Source organism: Penicillium canescens (genome assembly GCF_028828765.1).
Source record: "Penicillium canescens strain IBT 15451 chromosome Unknown utg000007l_segment0_segment0, whole genome shotgun sequence".
NCBI lineage: Eukaryota > Fungi > Ascomycota > Eurotiomycetes > Eurotiales > Aspergillaceae > Penicillium > Penicillium canescens.
Window position 1 is genome coordinate 892170 of NW_026703969.1, and position 25180 is coordinate 917349.

The 25180-nt window shown below is 47.1% G+C and overlaps 4 protein-coding genes across 4 annotated transcripts; 2 read left to right on the forward strand and 2 right to left on the reverse strand.

Annotated features, from left to right (window-relative positions):
* Positions 1 to 4232: 4232 nt before the first annotated feature.
* N7446_010650 (uncharacterized protein) lies at positions 4233 to 4505 on the forward strand (the record flags this gene model as incomplete). Its single annotated transcript, XM_058519393.1, has 1 exon — positions 4233 to 4505. One exon carries the CDS (start codon positions 4233 to 4235, stop codon positions 4503 to 4505), a length of 273 nt encoding a protein of 90 aa, XP_058368231.1.
* A 3561-nt stretch (positions 4506 to 8066) lies between these two features.
* Positions 8067 to 10014, reverse strand: N7446_010651 (uncharacterized protein; the record flags this gene model as incomplete). The annotated part of the gene is made up of 4 exons (XM_058519394.1): positions 8067 to 8158; positions 8218 to 8737; positions 8796 to 9326; positions 9385 to 10014. 4 exons carry the CDS (start codon positions 10012 to 10014, stop codon positions 8067 to 8069), a joined length of 1773 nt encoding a protein of 590 aa, XP_058368232.1.
* Positions 10015 to 13774: 3760 nt separating this feature from the next.
* Positions 13775 to 14845, forward strand: N7446_010652 (uncharacterized protein; the record flags this gene model as incomplete). The annotated part of the gene is made up of 1 exon (XM_058519395.1): positions 13775 to 14845. One exon carries the CDS (start codon positions 13775 to 13777, stop codon positions 14843 to 14845), a length of 1071 nt encoding a protein of 356 aa, XP_058368233.1.
* A 7628-nt stretch (positions 14846 to 22473) lies between these two features.
* On the reverse strand, positions 22474 to 23964 carry N7446_010653 (uncharacterized protein; the record flags this gene model as incomplete). The annotated part of the gene is made up of 1 exon (XM_058519396.1): positions 22474 to 23964. One exon carries the CDS (start codon positions 23962 to 23964, stop codon positions 22474 to 22476), a length of 1491 nt encoding a protein of 496 aa, XP_058368234.1.
* Between the last annotated feature and the right edge of the window lie 1216 nt (positions 23965 to 25180).

The window sequence follows — 25180 nt, forward strand, 5'->3', positions numbered from 1 at the left end:
AATATTTCAGGTACTTACAGTGACGCAGCAAATGTTTTAACACCCCTCTGAATTTTTAGATTCTGCCAGTCAAAAATTGGATTTTTTTTCAACACCCTTTAACTTGTTTCTTTAACAAAACACTTGGCCTTTGTGTATTGAATAGAATCATATCTTCTATAAAAAACACCTACTGAGACAAGAATGTTTAAAAAGTAAGTTAACATTAACTTGCTCTTCGGTTTACAATAGGCGGTCTCAAAAGCGGTCTGTCCAAGGGTGTTAAAACATTTGCTGCGTCACTGTAGCTAGGAAAATGATGATGTTTGCCTTGTTTGCATGCAGTAAGGCTCGCGTAGGGTAAATGTGTATCGCTTTCCCATGGAGTTTACCTTTCGCTTTTCAACTACCCCCGGGGATTCGTAGGATAACCGGGGCTCATTATTAAAAATATCTCAGAGACTTATTATTGACTCTGCTAGAATTGACCTATGGTCACTGATTTATGGTATCACATGATCACATTCCCGTTGACAAGATGAATGCCAATACGATTGCTGTACTAGGCCTATTCGGGCTAGGTTCAGAGTGGAGCTTGATTCAAAAGAAAGGTGGGGCTTTGAGATTGCCCCCAGCCAAGTTAGGCTCTGCCCGACATACTACCTAGGTGGTTACCAAATTTGGTCCGTACCCTCAAAATCAACACCATGGGCTCCCAATCCCTTTTGAATTCTTCTCGTTGGTTTATAAACGGACATCTTCGAGTGTATGACTAAAGCGATACCATTCGCGATCCTCGCATTTAGATTGAACCTGTCATAGGCCTGTTGGGGTCCCCACTTCGTACTAAAACAGAAGAGGCAAAGTCAGGTGCATTTTTCTTTTGCTTTTTTGGGGGGTGGGGGTCACGTGATGCTCACGGTAGAACTAGGGACGGTGGATCGATTTGCTGAGTGATGGACGAGCGAAGAGCCTGACTGAGTAACCTTTACAGCCAGAACATTTCGTTCAGAATGGTCACATGTATCACTTTTGAACAGCAATGCGGCTTCCAAAATGGTGGGGACTAAAGAATGCTGCGATGCATTCATTCTGTGGACACCGAGTTCGGTTGGAGAAACCGGGCCTTTAGGTGAATTACCTCCGGTGAACAGATACATCGACTGACTCCTAAGCCATCGAAAAGACGCCCTTAGGTCCATTCATTTACGACCTGTACTAGAGACACATGCGGCAAATAGTCATATATATCCAGGTGACCGAGATCCCTTGATATGCATGTCCCGTCTTGATCGGTAGGATGTCCAAATGGATCAAAGTACTAACGCGTCTGGCGATAATGGAAAACTCAGAAGCAAAGGTGGCTAAGAAACCGATTTGCTAGGGTTGGTGCTCCGTCCACTATTGTCACATGCTGTACTATAGGTTACGCTCGGTATTACATGAGAGCCCTCGGGTTCGTGACAAAGACCTGCAAAGCATTCGTGGTACACTTGGATAACAAAACACTGGTGTGTTATTACTAGGATTCTACGTAAGAGCTAGCCATCCTCTTAGATTTAAGGCAACGCTATAGCAAGACCACCGTCATATCCAAAGCATATTCCTACCCCAAAGGTCTATGTTATTATTAGTAGTAGAAGCGGGGGACGAACCGCCATTTAGAGGGCCTAGAAACTTACATCATCTGCCTTTCGAACTAGGCAGAGTGTTGTTAAGGTCGAGCATCTAATGTTGTATATATATATCTCAAACGATGGGTCTCGGTTGTTCCGCTTTGATCGAAGAGACGGACTCAGTCACCTTGCAACATCCCTCAGTATGTCCCTTACATCGAATCCAGCGCATCTTCTACTTTATATGCAGCCCGCAAGTTCTCCAGATTCCACCCCTAGATCCCAAATTCAGAACCAAGTGTCGCTGCCGTTGCAACATCAATCGACCTATAGACACAATGACGCGTTACAGCCATCGCAAGTACATTATACATCGCTCGAAACCACCTCGACTGCGTCACAGTTCCAACAGGGGCTCGCGGCTAAAGGTAATGCTGCCCTACAGTCATCGCGACTAGCTTTGACATCGCTCGAAACCACTCCGACCGCGTCACTACCACTACAACAAGAATTCACGACTAAAACCAAAGCCGCGCTACAGCCATCGGAACTAGCTTTGACATCGATCAAAACGACGTCGACCGCATCACACTTCTTGCAACAGGACTCCACGTCGGAAGGAAATGCCGCGCCACAGCAATCGCATCAATATTCGACATGGCTCGAACCCAGTCCGGCCACATTACAGTCCTCACAAGACGCGACCACGTCTGAACCGAGTACCGCATTACCGCTATTATCCTTGAAGAAATCTCACAAAAGTATTGCGAGCGCATCAGAATCATCGACGCAAACTCCGGTATCACGAGAGGATTATATTTCAACCGTATCAAGCTTGGTTAGGCAACTCTCAATATCGGGAGATGACTACACTCCACCAAGCCATATATCAAGCGCGGCGCAGTCAGGGCAACCAAATTCTACTTCCATACACTATCACACGCAACAAGAGCCAACGTCGCTCCAAGATAAAACAGGTCTAGAATCTACCTCAAGCACGCCACAGGCATCACAGCGAGACTCAACATCCTCAGAGGGTCATGAATCGTCGTCATCTCGTCAGGTTTCACCATCGAGACACGGAAATCTCTTTTCAACCCATCAGACGACCTCGCGGTCATATCGGCGCGGGTCAACATTGGCCGAGGAAGACTCGCGACCAACGCCTATCTTTCATTTAGCCAGCGCCACCTCACAGCCAACATTCAGTTCCCATCAAGAATTGAGTGCTTCAGTAAATATTCTTTCAAATCCTGCATCCACAACGAGTCAGCCCAAGAGCAACTCCTCATCATCCGCGCGCGGTCTTGATCAAGGAATGACTCCTCCAGTGACCTCTACACCCTCTCTGCCCATAAAACAGTCACGCCGTTTAGAGAATTGAACCTCAACTTATCCGAGATCAGAAAGCTTCAGACCGTGTCTCCCGGACAAGTTGGAACTGTGTATATTGTGATCACTAACCCTACAACAAGCATTTCAGGTCCCTATTACACGGTCCAATCCTCTGCAACGTTGCTCGCGACGAGTAGTGAAGGGGAAGAATCCCTTTCAACAAGACATACAAGCACCGTGAATGGGAAAAAAACAGCCACGGCGTTGAACCCCGGCACCAAGAACTTTCAACCCTCGCAACCGACCCCATATCAAGAACCAACTACAGTAGATTCCACCTACGCTTCTCTAAGGTATTTCCCGTGCCCAAAAGACCAAAATCCATGTTAGCTGAACAGTATCACCCACAGCAGTTTCACAGGAGCATTCGTCACCGGTTCCAATCCTGGATCTTCTCATCCTACTAGTACGAAATATACATGTAGTGCGAGTCTACCTCTCCAGGAGTCTCCTAGAGGTGAAAACACTCTTTCACCGTCATCTTCAACATCAGATGGCTCCGCTGCCCAACACCACGTGACCATCACCAGCGTTGGTGTCGCTGTCGGCAGTGTCGCATCGGGCGGGTTTATTTTTCTGATACTCGTGGTGTGGGTGAGAAGACGGAAAAAAAATCGACCAACTTCGTCTGTATATTCACGCCCGCCTTAGGCGATATCACCAGCCAAGCCCTAGCGCTGTTCGCTTTGCTACAAATGGATCGCGGATCAGGTTATCAGTATGGTATTAGAGAGTCTTCACCAAGAAGGGGTTGGGAAAAAAATAAAATAAAATAAATAAATAAATAAATAAATAAATAAATAAATAAATAAATAAATAAATAAATAAATAAATAAATAAATAAATAAATAAAGGGGAGAAGTGGAAAAGCAGATACTCAGTCCCTAGTATAATTCGTCATTCTTTTTGGGGGCACAGTAGAATTCGAAAACAGTTTACCCCTTGGATACTCCAGCTTTCTTTCCCAGCGCCCCACTTACAGCGCTGGATTCGAACAAGAAATGTCCCACCATCAATTCTTGAAGTATTTCAAGTAGATCAAATGTTTGATTCAGGCATATCCAGTATCTATGGGAAATAATCGGAAGTAATATGAATGGAGGCCTGATTCCTCAAGCGCCGGACTCATCACGTGTGGGTGCCACAAGGCTGCATTCGCCGTTTGATCTCCAACCAATGTCTGGATCATCAGCCTATTATTCTTTCATCCTTATTTGTCAAGTCGTCAGACAAGCTGGCAACATGGTCATGGGCGCTTTTACTCGAAATAGCCAGGATGGCAGACTTTCTGCACGCGAGGCAGCCTTTGAATGCACAGCGCGCGTCCATGACACTCGCCCGAGCGATTGGCTCGAATGGATTGATGCCGCTAAGTATTTCAAGCTCCAAATCCAGTGTTCTAACTTCTTCAAAGCTTGCGAAGGTGCCATTCCAGTGCCCCATCCCGACGCCAACCTCGGTCTACATACCAAAGTCTGCCAATCACCCAAGGAGAGCGACGTGACCAGGATTTAAAGGCAGGCGGAAGGGTTGCGGACCTCACCTTCGTGGTGGTTACCAAAATTTTACCGATACCAAGCAACCTAGTTCGAACAGATACCGATGGTCGCAATCTACCACTAACTGGTGAAGGAGGTGAGTGTAAATGTGGAATAACGGTATATGGAATATTTGATACAGCGAGGGCTGACCTTACCGTTTGTACTAGCGAGCTTTTCCAGAGACGATCGACGAGATATTTATCCGGAATTTTGTGTGATTTCTGGCCCTCAAGTATGCCTACGCCTTCAACGATCGGAACCTCGGTGACAAGCCCGAATATTCTCACACTATCAGTGGGCTCGCCATCCCCGCAGTGACCATCACAAGCCTAGTGCACAATGAACAGCCACGATCAACTGTGACGGTTCCTGTGATGATTATTGAACTCGTTCGGAACCAAGAAAGCTCGAATCCTGGTTGCTTACTTTGCGTCCGACGAACTTATCATAAAAAAGACGTCGCTTCTTGACTTGGCTTTGAAGACGATACAGTGGCGGACGTCAATGTGAGGCTTCTCATGAGATACATGGCTTCGAGACTACAGATGACACTGCCACGGTTAGCCGCGTCGGATTCCTACAACGCAGAAAGCTCGCTAGTATTTTGAGACGGAAACAATATACACTCAATCTGAAAGACCCAGCACCACCGACTCCTTCGGAACACCCTTGGAGCAAATTCAGCCTCAGACCTTTACGCTCTATGCATGCAGGGTCACCTAAAGGGAGAAGCCAATTTTCCGTGATCACATATCCCGACCACCCCTTTTTACTGCGATGTTCACGCCCTCTAGACCTGAAGGGGAAGAGGTTGTCTCCAATCCGTCGTCAATACGACACTTGGGAACCCTCAATCAATCCACGGGCTTCATAATTTCGATGACCACGTTCATGCGTGACGCGTCCTCAATGGGGGATGTGAAACGGGACCAAATGATGGTATTGGCAGTTGCTCCGCTGCATTGAGCTCACTGTAGTTTCGAAAGGGCTAAGACAGGGACTTTTTGTCAATATTTCGTTAGCTGAAAAAGCTCCATTCATAATCCATGGTATCATATGCTACCACTAGCAGATATGGCTAGGCTGTCTCTTGTTACATAGAAGATCACAACTCTACTCTGTCATATCAAAGAATTTTTAACTAGGAGACGGCCACGACTGGCTATTTGGCGTGTAAACAAAACGTGGGCCCAAACAGACGAAGGATTGCCTGTAGGTCCATATCCTTTAGATACATGTATTGGTGTGGAAGTTAGCTACGTATCGACCTCGACAGCCCGTATTGGTATAAACTGGGATAAATGCAGAGCAGACCAATGAGAGCGAGGCTTGGCGCGATTTCATTAGGGTGTTTCTCTCGCAGCGTCAACTCAGCCTTCATTTGCTTGCCACTGGTACTTGTGAGGTGTCGATTTATTGCTATTGGTTCGCTCTAACTATTTGTCTCTTTGTTTCCTTAAATTGCGTTTCCCCTACCTAGCCTGTCACATACATCAATGCTTCCCGTATATTCTATATCCGGAGGGAATGATTGGGAACCAACAGCATGACGGTCGTACTCATCACACAACAAATTGATGGCCTGACCCACAGCGTCACGGGGCGGCGGAGTTTGGATCACTTTTTGCCTAGTGCCGTCTGCCACCGGCAAAGAGTGGGGTGTCCCATCAGGGCGAAATATATTGGAAGCAGAAAGGCCGTCTTGAGAGGCATCAGCAAGCGACGTAGAAGAGAGCGTTTGCGTTACGGTAGCTCGCCGGCGATAATTGTGTTTCCATTGGCGACAGCGATCACATGTTTTAAACCGGGGAGACTGCCAGGGTCGGGCGCAAGCCGAGCAGACCGTACGTTGTATAGGTGAATGCAAAGTTGTAGACGGTGGCAGAGATTGTACAGTAGAAAGGGAGGTCGGTACCTCACCAGTACCAGTAGCAAGCAAACGACGACGGAGTCTTTGTCGGTGGGCCTTTTGGCGGCAGGCAGGACACGTCTTATATAGAGGTGACTGGGTAGGTCGTCGCGAGCAGCTAGAGCATAGCACGGTATTCGAAGCTGGGGACTCCATAAGAGTGGAATGGACGACTGTTAAAGTAGCAGGAAATTGTATTAGGTAGCAAGCACATGTAGACGAGGCTGCAGATTGAAGGAACTTCCTTTTTACCATACGATAGGGTCTGTGAAATATTTGACAGGCTAGGTAGGGGAAACGCAATTTAATGAAACAAAGAGGCGAATAGCTAGAGCGAACCAATAGCAATAAAACAAGGAGCCAATAAGGAACGGAAGAGATAATAGGGCGATAGAACTAGGATGAACCTAGGAATAAGAAAGAAAAAACAGGAACATAGAAAGTATAACACGTGAGGACACGCACCAGGTGCATTGACAAGTACCAGACCAATGAGATCGAGGCTTGGCGCGAAATGGGGGTGTGTCTCTCGCAGCGTCAACTCAGAACGCGATCTGTGCTGTATCTGGCCAATTGGAGATGCATTAACATCTATCAACATATACGCGAATTTAAATACCATTGCCCTTAGCCATCGAGAAAACTCTAGAGCCATGCTTGTCCCATTAATCCTTTCATAATTTGGGAAGGGAATGAACAAGTCATCCTCGTTCATAGCACTCATAATCCAGACAAACGTCAGTAAATCCGTCTGCGACATATCACCGTCGTAGCCATGCAAAGCGTGACAACAACACACATAGATGTCCTTCACAACGTCTGGTAACAATTCTGACATCTACTGAAACACTCAAATCCATTTGTCGCTGTAACTCTGGGTCAGGCGATTTAGGTGACTGACTCGCGGGTGTGAAATTGTTGCCTGCGAAATACCCTCGCCCCATTCTAAGAATGAGAAATCATCGGGGCGAAGCCCTACGCCTCGAAAGAGATGAGTTTTACCCCAGCCAAGCTAAATTTTTTTTACCAACCTTGTTCCGCTTCCCTCCTGCCAGGCTCTCTAGAGTTGGGTCTCGACGAATATCACCGGGAACATCGTCATGGCGTCTAGGATGCCACGTTCATCGACATAGTCGATAAGTCGTTCTAGATGTGAGTCCTGATTTTGTAATGCTTTTTGTCCTTCGGGTCCTCCCAGCACTAGTCAGACTTATATGGACATGAGCGGATATCACATCGCATGAGTTCATATACACATGTTCTTAAGTCGAAGGTTGTTCAGTAACTTCAGATTTTCCCATGTTTGGGCTGTTTGTTGCGTTTGCGTGAACTTTTGTAACTAGGGAAGGCAAAATGTAATTTCAATATTTCGAAATTTCTGTAATTTGGCCTCTTGAAATGAAATTTGAAATGGGCCTTGAAATCTTGAAATCGAGCTATTCCGTAAACGGTAGGGTTTATTTTATTTGCTACCAATCAGAACCCTAAATGCGGAGGGCGTGAAATCGACATCAGCCTTTATTTACACCCCGCCGTTGAGCTGGCTGCTCGCAATGCTCTGCAACTCCTTGAGGCCATTCAGATAAACGCTTCTTCCCTTTAGTGTTGCCAACCTCAACTGTTCTATCAGTACTGGTTCTGATCGAGCTCGGGCGTATGGGATGAGCTGAATTTGGCGTAGATGTCGTTGGAGGACTCGGGAGAGGCTCCGAATTTGGCTTAAGCAAAGAGTTAAGCCTCGAATTCAACGCAGAAACCAGGGCAGGATTCGCAGAACCTGAAGCTGAATTCAACGCAGAATTCAACGCGGAAACTAGCGCAGAAGTCGGTGCAGAATTCGGTGCAGAAGTTGGTTCTGGATCTTGTTCCGAATTTGATTCAGGTTCTGGCTCGGGATTCAAGTCGGGATTTATGTCTAAAGTTGACACGACATTCGACCCTACACCAGGCGTAGGACTTGGCGTAGGACTAGATGCGGGATTCGATGAAGTATCCGAAGTCACAGAACCCTCTGATAGATGGTCCTGCACCTGCTTACGCTGCAAAACCCTCTCTATTTCGTTGTCTTCTTCCTCAAGAAGGAACTCTTGGGTGATTTTAGGAGGCTGTTCTGTCCGGAATTGTCGTTTATTGATCTGGACAAAGAGCAACTTTTCAACGCGGTGAGGCTCGAGCCGATTCCGGACTTTTGTGTGCTGAAGGTTCATTTGTGAAAAGGCTCTCTCCGCTGCTGCGGAATTCGCCACAGTGTTGCAAAGACGACGGGCAAAAGGAGCAAGAATAGGAGCAAAGTCCGCCTATAAATGGATCTTAATGATAAGTATTTTTTCTCTCTAGTTGAAAGCTTCGACTTACGGCTTCAAGCCAAAAGAGAGATGGACAGTTAGCCTTCCAGCAAGAAGCATTATAAAATGCACCTGTCTTCTGCCGAAACGACAGAAATTCGTGCCAAGCAGACGAGCTTTTATCTTCGTTTTGAAGAGGCCGTAGAACACCTTCAATGTGATATCGAGAGCTCTCGTCAACTTTTCCAGGGACTCTAGCAGGGTCAAGATGATAAGCTACCCAGTGAATAGGCTCTAGCTGACGCGTTATACGACTTTGCCAGCCTATGCCATCCAGATATGATAAAAAGTCATCCTTGAGGGATGTTTGGGAAGCCAGCGTTCGCAGACTTTCATGGAGATATAACCACCGTTGCGTTACCTCCATGATTGACGAGTTCCGAGCTTCCGATTCCTTCTGGGCTATATGCAGAGGCTTAAGTATCTTGATCAACTCCTTTAGTTGCCACCAGAAAGAATGAGAGTTAGCAGTCCGAACGATCTCCCTCCCCCCTTGTAGTCGAAGCAGCAGGAGTTGCGAGAGTCCACTTGCAGATGGCTTCTTGGCAATCATGAAGTGATGACAGCATATTATATTGCGTTCCCCATCGTGTAATGACCGACGCAATAAGCGCCTTTCTATGGCCCCACTTCTCAATCTGCTTTGCTTGCATCCTTGCGTACTCAAGTGGTGAGTGGTGGAAGAAGACAACAACTTCAAGGGCAGACCTAAACACCTCTTTCGCCCGTGGAACCTTTGAGGACTTAGGATCAACGATATCCTTCATAATTAGCTGTAGGCCGTGAGAGTCACAGGGAATCATAAAGCAGTGTCTGAGTTCTGGGGTTGCCTCCAGTTTCTCCCAGACTGATTTCATGACATGACATGTGTCTGTCGAAATAGAATTGATCCTATTCCAGTCAACGACTTTGTCTAGCTGTAATAGGATGCCTTGGAGCCTGTTTAAGATCCAACTACTAATAGCAGGAGCATCAAGAGTCTTGTCTTCCATGTCATTAAGATGAATAAACCACGACTTCGTCGGCGTTGTTATAGTCATCACAATCACCCGCTGAGATCGGATGTTAGTGGTCTCATCCACCGTCACATTCAGGAACTGGGTTCTTCGCAGCTCCTTAAGCACCTCCTGCTGTAGTCCATGGTATGCTTCATCCAGCAGATCATCGGCGATTCGGTGTCGAGAAGGGATTTGATACGTTGGACTTAACGCATAGATGAGGTCACGCATCTCTTGCTGATCAAAGAGATTAAATGGCCTGGCTCCAGTAAAGCAGACCTGGGCTATTAGCTGATCAATACCCCGGGATGGCTGAGAAGTAGAAAAACTTAGCAGTTTCTGTTTCTTCCCCGTGGCGGTCTCAGGATCCATCAGAGCCTGTGCTTTGATGCATTTATTAACGTGCTCACTCTGACGAGTCGTGTTTTTGGCGCGAATTTTAAAGCATCCGAGGCATTTTGCTTGGGGCACCTAGCCATAGCTAGGGGAGTACAGGTTGGATTTAGCGAGTCAGTCCTTACCTTTTTATTCCCCTGTATGATTTCAAAGCACCTTTGAAGTTCTAGCTCGGTGTAAGAGACCTTGTCAGAAGAGTTGTCGGCCATTTCCGAGAACATGTAACTACGAAGGGGTGAGAGCATCCCGGACATATTATGGATATATATTTGTGCAGCTGTTGCTAGGAGTTACAGCAAATATTCTAGACAGAGATGAGACGGCAGAACCTTTTATCGCGGGCTCCTATTGGCTGAAAGCTTTCACCGTTAATGATGACTCATCAAGCTGAAGCCCCTTGAAATGTAATTGAAAGGAGGAAAAAAAATTGAAATTTCAAGATTTCGTAATGAGTTGGCCAATTTCGTTATTACACCATCACTACTTCCAGTCCCGGCCGTCTAGTTCTAGACTCTTGTATCTGCCATACTGGTATTTTAAGATCTTGGTATTTATTACCTGGTTAGGTACAAAACGTCTTATTTACGCGCTATCTCCATATAGATTAGCGTGTCATGTGATTAGGGTTTGAAAGAGCTCCTCTGTGTAGTCCGACATGGAAGGCGAAAGCGGTCGCTACTGTACCGAAAGCAACGGTCGGCACTGTACATATCAGGATCGACTGTAGGACCAGAGTCGCTACTGTAGCAATTGGACTGTACAGTACGGAGGATTCGACCATGGGGATGACCACGAGAAGCCAGCGGGTGGGGCTGAACCCCCAGCTTCCAAACCCCCCAACCCGTCGCACATCTCCCACCCCCGAAGCCGCAAACCCCACAATCTCACCCGAATACCCCAACGTTGAGGACTTTTCTCTCGCCGAGGATGATTCTCATGATGAGGACGATTCTCACGTCGAGGATGATTCTCACGATGAGGAGGATTACTTTCTCGTCTCAATCACCTACGATTACTCCACCATCACAGCCCGAGCTCGTTCGTTCAAAGGAATAGTGCTTGCTGGGGCCACTCCGCTCCAACTGGCCCAGAATGGCTTCTATTACCGACCTTCAGGAGTCAGCAATGTGGCATGCTGTTTTGCCTGCCAATCGACCAAGCACTTATCCACCTTCCAATGCACCCCGTTCGAGGAAGTGCAACAGCTACACGAGGAAGACTGCATATGGCAGATAATCTCGTGCGATTTGAAACACCACCTCGGAACTCACAACAAACCCCCTCCTCAACCACCGCATTCTCCTCCCCTAAACGGTCAACTCCTACCGCCGATTCCAGTACACAAACTACAGACGACTCCAGTACAAAAAACACCAACCTAGACTGCCGTTCCAATCCGCTACCCGCCATAATAGACCCAGAGCCTCAACAACCTCCAACAGCCCAATCTCCCCAGCCTCATCAAACGATACCGCCCATCACTTCCTCGTCCCAAAACCAACAAACAACCTATGCTTCCGTCCTCCAGCGACCTGTCACATCCATACCGCAACCGACTCCTCCAGTGCAAGAACCTTTTCTTCCCGCCAACCCCATACTCACAATTGAAGATCTTCACCTCCGTTTTCACAATAAACCGTCACCGTTCCAGCTCGAGAATAAGACAAGCCAACGCTCAATCAAACGAACTCGGAAAAAACCCGCATCTGTCTCACAATCACTGTCCAGATTCTTAGCCTCTGCTTTACCCGCGTTCTCGCGGTTCCTAACAGAGATGCAGCGGAAATCGGACGCTTGCGGTCCGTCTCACTCGTATATTTCCCGCAGCCGCGCCATGAGGGCAGCCTAATACCGCAAACGGCAGAAAGGCCACGACAGGCCTTACCAGGTGAGGCTCAAAGTTCACCGTTCAGGAAGTTTTGGAACAATCTCATTGGAACACACAATCATGTATTTACACAATAGTGGTAGCCTGTATATCGCTTAATTGCGAGAGGTCAGGGTAAATGATATCATCCATACTGTACCGAAAGGGGAAGTACTGTATCCACCGGGAAGCGGTCACTACTGTACAAGGCGGCGACTGTAATCACCACCGAAAGGAGGTCCCGGAATACCCTTTGGATGAGTCCTCAACTTCCAAGCCCCAAGGCGGGCAAAACCCCTCTGCGCAATCGCCGCCACCCTCATACCCCTGAATCCGCGAACCCTGCCACTCCACCCGATCAACCTACCCCACAACGTACCGAAAAATTCCTTATCTCAACCGCCTATTCAACCATCACTGCCAGAGCTCTGTCGTTCCAAGGACAATTGCTCAATGGCGTCACCCCGCTCCAACTGGCCCAAAATGGCTTTCACTACCAACCATATGGAAGCTCCGCTGGGCTGGCCTTGTGCTTTGCTTGTCAACGTTTCCAACGCCTAAACAGCTTCGAAGGAGTACCTTTCCAAGAGGCACAGTTACCACATGCAGTAGACTGCTTATGGCAGGTCATCTACAGCGACTTGAAACAACACCGCGAAACTGCCAGCACACCTACCCTCTCAACCAACGCAACCCCACACCCTAGACAGTCAACTCCTCGCCACCCTTCTTCTTCGAATAGCACACCTCCCAAGAAAACCTTCACCAACGCTAGCACACAGACACCAACCCAATCAACCCCAACAGTGCCCGCTGCTATAGAAAAACCTTCGAACACTAACATCGACTCCTACACTCAACCACCCTCTGCTACAACCGATCTAGAACCACAAACAGTTCCACCAACCTACACTCCCAAGCCTCCTCAAACGATACCGCCTATTACCTCCTCGTCCCAAAACCAACAGACAACCTATGCTTCTGTCCTCCAGCATTCTATCGTACCCGCACCAGAATCGACTCCTCCAACGCAAGAACCTATCACTCCCGCCAAATCTACACTCACAATCGAAGATCTTCACCGCCGTTTTCACAACAAACCGTCACCTTTCCAGTTCGAGAATCAGCCAAGCCAACGCGCGACTAAGCGAGTTCGGAACAAAAACGCGTCTGCAACACAGTCACTATCCATATTCTTAGCTTCGGCTTTGCCCGCGTTCTCGCGGTTCCTAACAGAGATGCAGCCAAAATCGGACACTTGCTGTCCGTCTCATTCGCATATTTCTCATAGCCGCGCCATGAGGGCAGCCTAATATCGCAAATGGCAACAAGGCCACGACAGGCCTTACCAGGTGAGGCTCAAAGTTCACCGTTCAGGCAGTTTGGATCAATCTCAGGGATCAATCAAGATGTATTTAGATAGTTGCTGTAGCCTGTATATCGCTTTGCGAGTTGGATCCCAGGTCACGTGATGCATATAGATCTATAGGAGTGGCTGCCTGTTAGGCAGACACTCCGCTAGGCAGCAGGGAGATGAGCTGCTGCAACTACAAATAGCTGGATCTCTCAATATAGATCAATATCACACTTGTACCTCAATCCAGGGTTCAACTGGTTATGAGCCTCTCTTCTAAAAGCTAGCCTTTGGATTGACACAAGTGATCAGTGATCAACAGAAACCAGACCCCAGACGCCCAATTCCGGGCACCAGATACGACATCATCCAAGATGGATGAAGTTAAACCAGATCGCCGGCTCAAAGGCAAGACCAACTTCATCAGTTGGAAACGCGAGTTTGAGCGAGCAGCCAGAGCAAATGATGTGCTTGAATTTCTCACGGGCGAAGAAGTCGTCCCACCCAAGCCCAACAAGGACGAATACTTTGTGAAAGTCCTTGACACCGAAACCCGTCGGTCTACTCGGATCAAGAAAAGTTTAAGTCCGACAACCGATGACGAAAACGAGACGGATGATGGCCAGGCAGTTGTATTGACAACAAACAACACACTCCGATGGCAAATTGATTACAATGATCATAAAGTTGCGAAAGAGAAGATGAAGATGGCAAACAAGCTACTTGACAAATGGATTTCTGACGGCATCAAAATCGAGACCGAGGATTGCTCGGACGCCAAAGAAGCTTACGATTTTATCAAGAAGCGATATGCGGTCACAAATGAACGTGCGCGCGATATTCTGTTGAATCGATTGAACGATCTCAAGCTGGATCACTGCGCATCTGTGACCGACTACACCAATCAAGTCCGCCAGGTCAAAGCTGATCTCAAGACAGTCAAGTGTGATATGACTGACGACATGTTCGCAACGGCTCTTCTTCATGGCCTTCCTCCCAGCTATCGCGGTTTCAAAGAGAAGTATGACTGGATTAGGTCGATCAACCCTGACGATTCTCCTGATCTGGACTATCTTTTTGAACGCATGCATGTTGAAGAAATGCACCAGCTTCAAATTAAAGAAGAGAGAAAGATCAGGGAAAAGGTCAAGAGAGATGCAATCAGCAGCAACGGCATCATGAACACGGACAACAATACTCGTTACAGGCCTAGACGGGAGGACAGAAGTCACCTCAAGTGCACCCATTCTGGCTGTGGCAAGACTGGCCATACCGAGGAATATTGCTGGGTTAAGAACCCCGAGAAAATTCCACGATCTCTCAAAGAAAAGTTCACCAACACCACCAACAGGGCTGTTATCACCAATGGCATGGGCGGTGTCGCAGAAATGGATCTCCCCGATTCCAAAGACTCATATATCCGGACTGATGCTCTGGATGCATAGAGCTATCTCTTGCATCAAGTTGCGGAGATCAGGGGGAGTTGATATGGGGGACCCAGTACCCATGACGTTGGATTTCTCTAAACCTGTATTAGGAGCTTTCTTGGCAGGCAGTTTCTGTACAACAGACACATGGCTAGCGGACACAGGAGCGAACATGCATATCGTTAATGACATGAAATGGTTTAAGAAAGATACTTTCCGCTCATCCAATTTAAAAATCAGCACCGCAGACGGGTCCACTACCCTCGAAATTGAAGGAACGGGAGTTGTCAATCTTGTCCTAAAAAGCCCTGATGGGTTTCTAGTGAAAGTATCGCTTTCGGAAGTTGCTTATGCTCCTCGAGGCAAATGCAACCTATTTTCGGGAGGGATGTTCACTCGAAAGGCAAAAGTAACCGGCATCTACAATGAGCAATATATGACATGGATGAATGATGCCGGACATATGATCGGACATGCCATCTTCGGCAATGGTCTATATCACCTCGACGCCACAAAACTTCCCAATGATGATATGACGGGTGGCGTCATCGCAGCCACAGTGGACTTTGATGATCCTGTATGGAAATGGCATCGGAGGTTGGGGCACCTAGGCTTTCAAAACATGCTGAATCTGCTGCGTAGCTCAACTGGGATGGAGATCACCGAGAAACAAATTAAAGCCAAGCTCAAGGCCGTTTGCCCTGTATGTGCGACGACACGGGCCCTGGTCAAGATTCCACGCGATCCTGCCTCGCGACATGCTCAACAACCAGGAGCGATGGTTCATATGGACGTGTGGGGACCATACCCAATCGAAGGATTTGATGGAACTAGGTACTTCTTGTTCATCACCGACGACTGTACGCGATATACATGGAGCGCACGATTTGATAAAAAGTATCAGCTCTTCGAAGTCTTCAAGTCGCTGGTCAAATTGATCCAGAAGGTTTTCAATATTACCATCCGGTGCTGTCGCTTTGACAACGAATTTGAAAGGGGACCGATTGGCAAATGGTGCCACTCTCATTCCATCGCGCGAGAACCTATCGAGCCATACGCCCATTACCAGAATGGTGTTGCAGAGAGAACAAACCGTACGATTCGTGAAAAGGCCGCGCCTATGGTTCAAGAGACTTCCATCTCTGGACAAGTCTCCAAGATCATTTCCGAAAAGGGTACCGAGTTGTTACGGACTTCTAAGATTCCCGAAAACCTTTGGCCCGAAGCTATTCAACATGCTGTCTGGCTGAAGAATCGAATCCCAGCAAGTGCGTTACGCAAGAAAGATGCAAAAACCCCGTACGAGGCATTAAGAGGGGTAAAGCCAACCCTCACAAGAGAACGAATCTGGGGTAGTCGAGCATACGTCACATATCCTCAGGAGTTGAGGAGCGCGGCTTCGATGACAAAACTACATAGTCCCCGTGGCTGGCTGGGATACTTCGTCGGGTGTGAAAGTGAAGCAATGTATCATATTTACTCTCCGGAAAAGAATAAGGTGTACCGTATTGGAGTTGCTAGGGTCGAGGACGGTGAGGGTCTGAACGACCCTCATGACGCACCATGTCTTGAAGACAGGGTTCCTATCCCGGATCTTGATATTCCAAGCAATACTCCCTCGGAAGACGAAAGCGAAGCTTCCAGCGAGAAGGACAGTGATCAAGCTGGGCCACACAACGCTAATCACAATTGGCAGAGTACAGGCTCTTTAGAAGAAGAAGGGATCGGCCAAGAGCAAAACCCTTCTGAAGCGTGGCACGAGTCACGAGATGAGATCGAAAGCGCCGACGATGAATATGAAACCGACGAAGAATCAATAACCCCAGTTGTGTCCAGATATTTCAATCATTCCAAACACGCCGGTATGGCTAAACGGAAAGCTACGGATGCTCCGATAGTTGCTCCGAGGAAAAGCCGAAGAGCGACACACGATTCATTTGAAGCTGAATTCGCGCATTCAGACTCAAATGCGACAGACTCAAACGATGAATCCTGGTATTACTCGGACGATGGGAAGATTTCTCAGGCTTACTGGCAATTCGTGAGAAAACATGGCGGTAACAATATGAAGACTTTTCTTCCCGATGACAATAAATGTGATCGCTGTTTCCGGAATGGAAGGAGATGCGACTCTGCAGAAAATGGAACGCCTTGTTCTATATGCAGAAAGGAGAACCAAGGCTGCAGACCACAGTCAAAAGAAACGAGAAAGTTAGTTCTTCCTGAGAACCGTCACAAGCGTAAAGAAATTGGAAGAGTACAACAGGACCAGCCATGCAGAAGATGCTTCCAGACGAACCGTACTTGTTTTCTCATTGACCCAAGCAACCCAAAATGCGAAGCATGTCAAAAAGCCAAGATCAATTGCAATTGGAACCTAGACGGGGCAAAAACGTCAACAGCACGGCAGAAAAGAAGACAGGCTGAAAAGGAGGAAAAGCATAAAAAGCTCGGATTTGTACCAGTTCCTCGTGATCAGAAATGCTACCGGTGCGCAACAAAAATAATGGCATGCGATGGGAAGATTCCGTGCAACAAGTGCAACACCCTTCTTCAACGCTTAGCATGTCGGCCGCAGGGCGTGGATGATTTACCTCCTTGTGATCAGTGCAGAAATGGAATCAGGAGTGGAAAAAAGTGTGACCGCGGACGACCTTGTAAGGCATGCATCCACGGAAAGACAACATGCAGCTACAAAGCCCAGGATGGTTTGTTAACCAGAATCTATCGCGTCCCTGATTCTCCGTTTCCAACTGGCTTCTCCTCCGTGGGCCCTCTTGAGGAAGGAGATCTGTCTGATGAAGAATGCGTGCGCTGCCGAAGAAGTAAATTGAACTGCGACGGGGGACAACCCTGTTACCCATGCGTCAAAGCACAGCCCAACACCCACGTTGCTAATTGCAACTATCGCCGCTCTGACGGGACATATGAATCGTGGGCGATTCGTCCATTTGAGTTGAAAGCTCTAGGCGAGCCGAATCTCCGCGAAGACTACGAAAAATACACGGGTCGAAGGAAGTCTAGAATTCCAGGAGATGTCCACGAACTTGGAAAAACATCTAACATCGGACAAAAGAAGGTGGAACTCATTCCATATATAGGACGAGAAACAGTTAACACCGAACGGGATAAAAAAGAGGTGAATACTGAACAAGACGTGGCCAAGAGTGGCCACAAGGAATTCAAGTTCGGGCTATCTGCGTATGGTGGACACACTGTGCCGGCCCTCCAATTGAAGCCGAGTAGCACCAATCGTGCAAAATACCATCAGGCTAAAGTGGAAGAGCTAAAGTCCCACGAAGAGAAAGGAACGTGGACTATCGTTCCACTCGACAAAGGAATTAAACCGGTTACCTCACGATGGGTCACCACAGACAAATACGGAGCAGACGGGAATGTTATCAGGCACAAGGCTCGTTTAGTAGCTAGGGGTTTTCAGCAGGAAGAGGGTCTTGATTATGAGGAGACGTTTGCCTCCGTTGTCAAATCCGCTTCAACCCGCATATTGCTCGCGTTGGCAGCGATTTGCCATTGGCACATTCACCAGGGAGATGTCAAGACGGCTTTCCTAAACAGCAACTTGGACAAGCCAGTCCATATGAGACCGCCTAGTGATGTACAATTAACGCGTGGATGCTGTTTGCTGCTTCTGAAGGCCCTCTATGGTTTAAAGCAATCACCTCGAGCATGGTATCAGAAACTCCGGGACACCCTTGTCCGCTGGGGTTGGCGAATGTCCGCTTACGATCCGTGCGTCTTTATCAATGACATAACCGGACTTATCCTCGAGGTCCACGTGGACGACATAAACGTGATGGGCAAAACCCTTCAGACAATCCTTGACTTCAAGGCACAATTTTCGAAGGAATTTCCGATGTCCGACGAGGGGGAGTGCTCCTGGTATTTAGGAATGCACATCGAGCAGAAGCCTGGAGAAATCCATCTCCATCAAAAACAATACATCGACCAAATCGTCAATAAATATGGATTCAAAGATGCAGCTCCTGTCATGACTCCTCTTGACATGAAGACCAAGCTAGCGAAACAGGGCGACTATGTTGCCAACACCAAATTCCGCAAAGACTATCAGTCAAAGGTCGGATCACTCAATTTCAGCAGCAATCAGACAAGACCGGACATTGCTTTTGCTACCGGATATGTAGCTCGATACGCATCCAATCCAAACCGGGCTCACATGGATGCCGTGGATCGCATTTTTGCGTATCTGAAGAGCGATGCTAGGAAGGGAATTGTCTATTCAGATAAACACGGTCTTCAGCTGAGGGGTTTCGTCGACAGCGACTTTGCCGGATGTGAGGACTCGCGCAAGTCGACAACTGGATGGGTGTTCACGCTTGCTGGAGGGCCCATATCGTGGTCATCCCAGAGACAAAAAACAGTGGCTACATCAACCATGGACGCGGAGTACATTGCATGCGCCGAGGCTGCGAAGGAAGCTATGTGGATTCGCAACTTTATCAATGACCTCCGCATCCCCGGAGTACACATTGACAAAGTTCCCCTTTATATCGACAATAACGCAGCCTTGAAGCTCACCAGGAATCCAGAGTTCCACAGCAGGGCCAAACACATTGACGTCAAGCATAACTTCATTCGGGAAAAGGTGGAGGAAGGTCTTATTGATACCCAGCGTGTCAATACAAAGGACAACTTGGCAGATATTTTCACCAAAGCTTTACCGAGGTCTACACACGAAGACCTTGTGGAACGTCTGAATATCCATTCAGGGGGAGGTGTTGAGTCTGCAATTTCGTTCAAAGAAAGATCAGAAAATGCCAGAGCATATTCTGGGATCCTTGAGGTGCCTCGACCCCTTCGGGTCCTCAGCACAGGGGGAGAGTTGGATCCCAGGTCACGTGATGCATATAGATCTATAGGAGTGGCTGCCTGTTAGGCAGACACTCCGCTAGGCAGCAGGGAGATGAGCTGCTGCAACTACAAATAGCTGGATCTCTCAATATAGATCAATATCACACTTGTACCTCAATCCAGGGTTCAACTTTGCGAGAGGTCGGGGTAAATGAAATCTACTACTACTACTACTGTACCGAAAAGGAGGGCTGTTGCGATGTCTAAAGTCATGTCAAAAAATAAAGGCTGAAGATCAACCACCCCGTTCGAAGGCAGACAATTAATCAGATTGTCGACATGCTCGCGGAAGTGGTCCAAGTTCTGATATTGGACACAACTAAGTTGTTTTCGCAGAAGTTCCCTGGATTGCTGCCAGGCAAGTCCCTCCTGGGTAGAAATGCCATTTCCTAACAGGGGCGCAAAAATCTTACGCCTGGCGCCAAAGCCATAGTCTGAGAGACATCTAATGAGCAAACAAATTCCTTGAATGATTGATTGGACAAGGCCTGTGGTCGAGGTTCACCTTTAAAGTTCGTGGACAAAATCGCCTTAACATTCGAAGGATGCAACACATGAAACGCTCTAGGCCCAAGTAGTAGAAACTGTGAAATATTATTCCGAGGTTCGTATTCCTCTGCTACTTTGCAGAGATATGCAAGCAGTCGGCCTTCTGCGTTTGTCTCCCAGAGATCCTTGATGCGATCAATTCCAAGGGGCCACTTCTTAGGAAGCTCGGGCGGTAACTCGCAACCTGTCGAGATCCCAACGCAGAATCGTTCTAGTATACCATGAGCGACTGGTTTTTCGCAAGCTAGCTTTTACTCACACGACGATCCTTGAGTTTTGCAAAAGATAGATAACATAGTGGACCAAAGACTAATAAAAGTAGAGTTCCAACTAGAAAGATCAAGGCCATCATAGATCAAGGTCTCCCATAAATTTATGGGCGATTGCGTCGACATTTATAGCTGTCTAGTATAAATAGAGCTTTGCCCCTTCGCACTGTACCAAAGTATAAATGACGCGAAAAACCAGACGGGCCCACTAAATTGACTAACTCTGTTTGTTATGGTCGGGCCCTGAATTGGTATTGTCAGAGATATCAACTTCTCGTGAAAAGCTCTCTAGACAAAGTATTCCCGTGTATTGAAGCCTAAAATCAAGATAGAAAATAGAAAACAGGGGAAGAAGCTGACAACAGTCATATATTGTTACTGTTGTAGCCATCAAACTCCTAGAAAAGGTAGGTGCTGTCTTGTATGGGATCCACCTAACGCATAATATGGTAGATGGTAGAAGAAAAAGAAAACCTTTTTATTTTTTATCTTTTTTTTTTTTTTTTTTACTTCGGTTTGTCGTCTGAAAGGAGCTTACCGAACATGTGCTATGATTATAAAGGTCCAAATGGGTTGTTCCCCACCCCTGCGCGGCCGTCACTCCGACAGAGGCTGTTCCTCTCCATTGCATTTTCAATCTGGACGTTTGTCTTTGTGGAGCAGTTGTACTTTGTTCGGGGAAATGCTGCGGTATTCGGCTTCCAACCGTCTTCCGCTATTCCTAATTGAGAGTGGCACGTAATTGTGTTAACGTATTGTGTAAGCGAGTGGAAAAGCTAGAACATCACCTTAAATGCGAAATTTGGTGATTATATATATCGACAACTAACCCTTTTTATGATTCAACATGGTGACTAGTATCTTATTGTAGTAAAATTAGATAGCTACGAGATTTTTAATAAAAATAAAATAAAATTGAAGAGATTACGGTTAAATACGGTGTATTTTTGCATTTTCATATAGAAATATATATATCTTTGCCCTGGAGTCTCTAAATAATCCAAGGCTCCTACAATATAATTAATTTTTTATATATATCATATCCTTAGAGTTAGCCTTCTTATTATCCCACCAGTGTGGAACTTAGACATTGTAATTTATCACCTTTAAGTGGTGTTCTAGCTGTTCCACTCGCTTACAGAATACGTTATAGTAACTATCTATCACGATTGCCCAGTAATAAGGACAGACGTCGAAATTTTACTTTTTACTTTTTATTTATTATTTGTTATCATTTTTCTCCTTGTTATGTTGGGGGATTATATCTGGCCTCGACATCCCGCTAGCCCCGATTAGGGGTACCGGGTAAGCTCATTATTCCAAATTCTAACTGGGATACGGTTCGGAGGCCGAGTCATTTTCAATTTTCAAATTTTTATTTTTATTTTTTATTGTGCGGCTTTTCATACCCTTGTCCAACTTGAACAATGTTACTTTTTTGCCCTCTTTTTACATTTCGTTGTTTTCATTTTGCTAGTTTTATTTTGTGAGCATAGATTGGTTTATTTTATTTATTTCTAATTATTGCTACTATTTATTTCTCAATTAACCTTGATTTATATTTCCATTATTGTTTCGATTCACGATTCGACGATTATCTTAATGATCGTTCCATTATCTTCGTTGTGATATCTTACTGTTTTCGAGGTAATATGCACCCCCAGGGCCGGTTCCACACACCGCTCATAAAAAAGATACAGGAGGACACACAATATTTACGCCAACCAAGCGGGATCAATAGGTGGACTCAAGCGAACTTTGAACGGTCGGCGACGGCTCTGACCCTGGTAGGCACGTGACTGGTGGCTTTGAAAACTGGTTACGTTGGGGTGCGTTATCTACCCTTTACCTGGCGACGTCACCTTCGATATCACGTCTTAATCTGTGCAGCACAATAGCGGCCTGGATAGTAAACTGGAAATCTTCTATGTCAGGAGTCTAAACTTCTCTCAGTCTGTTTACATCAATCATATCCTGACCAGTAACTAACAAAACCACGTTTCTTCCTGGGCCAAGTTCCTGTGATAGCTGGACAGTCTTGGCAACCGCGTGAGCTGAGTCCAGCCCCGTGGAGATTCCTTCCTGTTGTTGAAGCATTCTGAAACCTTCCAAGGCATCTGTATCGGTAGCCGTGAAGACCTCAATGCGACCAGAGTCTTTCCATTCCGCAATCTCGGGTCCCACAGTAGATATATTCATATCTGGGGATATAGAATGCGAATCGAGAATCTGGCCGTCCTCGTCCTGTAGTAGGAGGGTGTGAGCACCATGTAGAACCCCACGCTCACCGTGGGTGATTGTAGCTGCATTGGTCGCTTCAACGCCAATCAATCGAACGGATGGGTTATTGATAAATGTGCTAAAAAGACCTACTGCCCCAGAACCGCTACCAATAGCAGTGATAACAGCATCGGGGAGAGGATCTGCTATTTCTTGGAGCTGGGCCGAGACCTCCTTCCCGAGAAGAGCCTGAAACGTACGAACCAGTCTCGGTAGGGGACTTGGACCGAGTGGGCCACCAATGAGGTAGTATGCAGTCTGATAATGAGAAACCAAATATCGCAAGGCCTCTGTGATGGCGGCTCGAAGGGTTCCTTTGCCGGAAGGTGCACGAGCAGAAATGATCCTGGCTCCGAGATCCCGCATATTCCGAACCCCTGTCGGCTGAGCGGAGATGTCATCTTCCCCCATGGCAATTACACAGCCTAGCCCTAATCGACGGCATAGACCAGCGGTGAATATTCCATGTTTGGCAGAGGCGCAATCTGCGACAACGTCTAACCGGCCCATTCGACGGGCTAACAGAAGCTGACCGGTAATATGACGGGTCTTGTGGGTTCCGTGTTCGTTTTGATCCTCGCGTTTCAACCAAATGGATGCCCCTCCCGCTTCTCGAGTGAGCCCCTCGGCTAGGTAAAGCTCGGTTGGTTGAGGTCGACAGAATTCCGAATATTCCTCCCAGAATGAGGATTCCGAGACGATCGCCTCAAAATTCGAGTTCAGATCGCATAAGAAACCTATCATAGACTCTGGAGCAAATTGGCCCCCGTATGGTCTGGTGTTCTTGATGCGAATATGTGGAACCTGGAAAGTTCCATTGAGTTGTGTGATAGGAAGGGGGCGTGTAGTTGACTTTATTGTGGTCGTCGAGTTGGAAATTGTCTGACAGGAACCAGTGGCAGCCGACGGTGTCGTGCCTGGATTTTCCTCTGAAGGTGGAACCGCCGAATGCGCCCTTATGGCACTATCTGAACAGGAAGTCGAAAAATGAGGCTGGGAGGTAATGTCCCTTTGCACAGGAGGAGTTGAGACGCATAAAACGGGCCTTCCGGAGGTATGTGCTATCTGATTGATATCTATAGCAGAATCGGCCGGGGCATCGACTTGCGAGAACAGATTGTCCCGTAGAGGGAGTAGAGATGGGAGCATGATGGATATAGTTCTCCACAAACTCCACCATATGTTCAAACGAGGTAAGCTCGACACAGATGAGACAAGCTAAAACTGAGGGTCAACCTTCCGCTGAGAAGATATAGGCAAGGTTTGGGGCTGGGGGTGGCGTCTTAAATGCCGATTCGGAGCATCTCCCCTTGTGTCCAGTGAGCTGATATCATTTACCAGTGTATCACTACGCCGAGACCAACAACGTAATTCCTGATATGAGCATAAAACTCCATTTATCACTAGTTTGGTCGCACGGATTACTGAGCAGACAAGACAGGTCAGATCTCGTCATTGATTCCCATAGCACGAAAGATACCATTCCTGAAGACAGGGGTATGTAAAGATAAGTCTGCGGATGTGGGTGGAGGAATTACAGTGCAAGTATGAGCACATGGAATTTGGAATATAGAGTAAGCCGTCGACAGGTTTGGCTGACTATTTCATCAAGGCTGTGACGGACAAAAGGCTTTCCTTGCCATCTACATGGCTAGATACAAGTCCGATGAGAGGCATACGGCCGCTCCGGAAGACATTGTGGGTCTTCGTTCGTCTGGTTTAGGGGAAAGAGCCAAAATGTCTAACCTACCTTGGGACAGTCGGAACAGCGTTTTGGTAATGGTACCTTTCGAATATGCACCTCAGGAGAAATATCGGTTGCATGTGAGAGAATAATCGCTAGGCCAGTGAGATAAATATGCCGACTCGAAAGAGTCCGACAGTGATGTCCCTGAAGGCTCAAACGATATTTGCTTATCAAAGCAGCCCATAGATCCTTGCCGATGCCACTGGAAGGCACCTTTGCATCCTGACCCTGTAACACAGCGCCGGGTGGCGCGAAGTTCCAGACAACGATGGCGACAGCCATCGAAATGCCATCGGAGACATACATATACCATTCATGATACAGGACAGGGTTGGAATTTACGTAGCCTGCCGAAAATTCGACTAAGCGGTACAGAATACGCACCGTGATAGCTAAAAGGCTCGCATACAACATATAGAGTGGTTTTCGCCATCTCTGCTTATCGCTAGACAGTTGGCTAGCGCCAACTTCAGTATTAATCTATGAAATTGGAAAGTTAAGACCAGAAAGCAGACGATAAAGAGCTGTTGGATACCGATGCCGATCATATAGACGTGGATGCCGTGCATTTGCTGCTCTGAGGTACCAGTGGCCATAAATCCTCCGATTACTTCGATG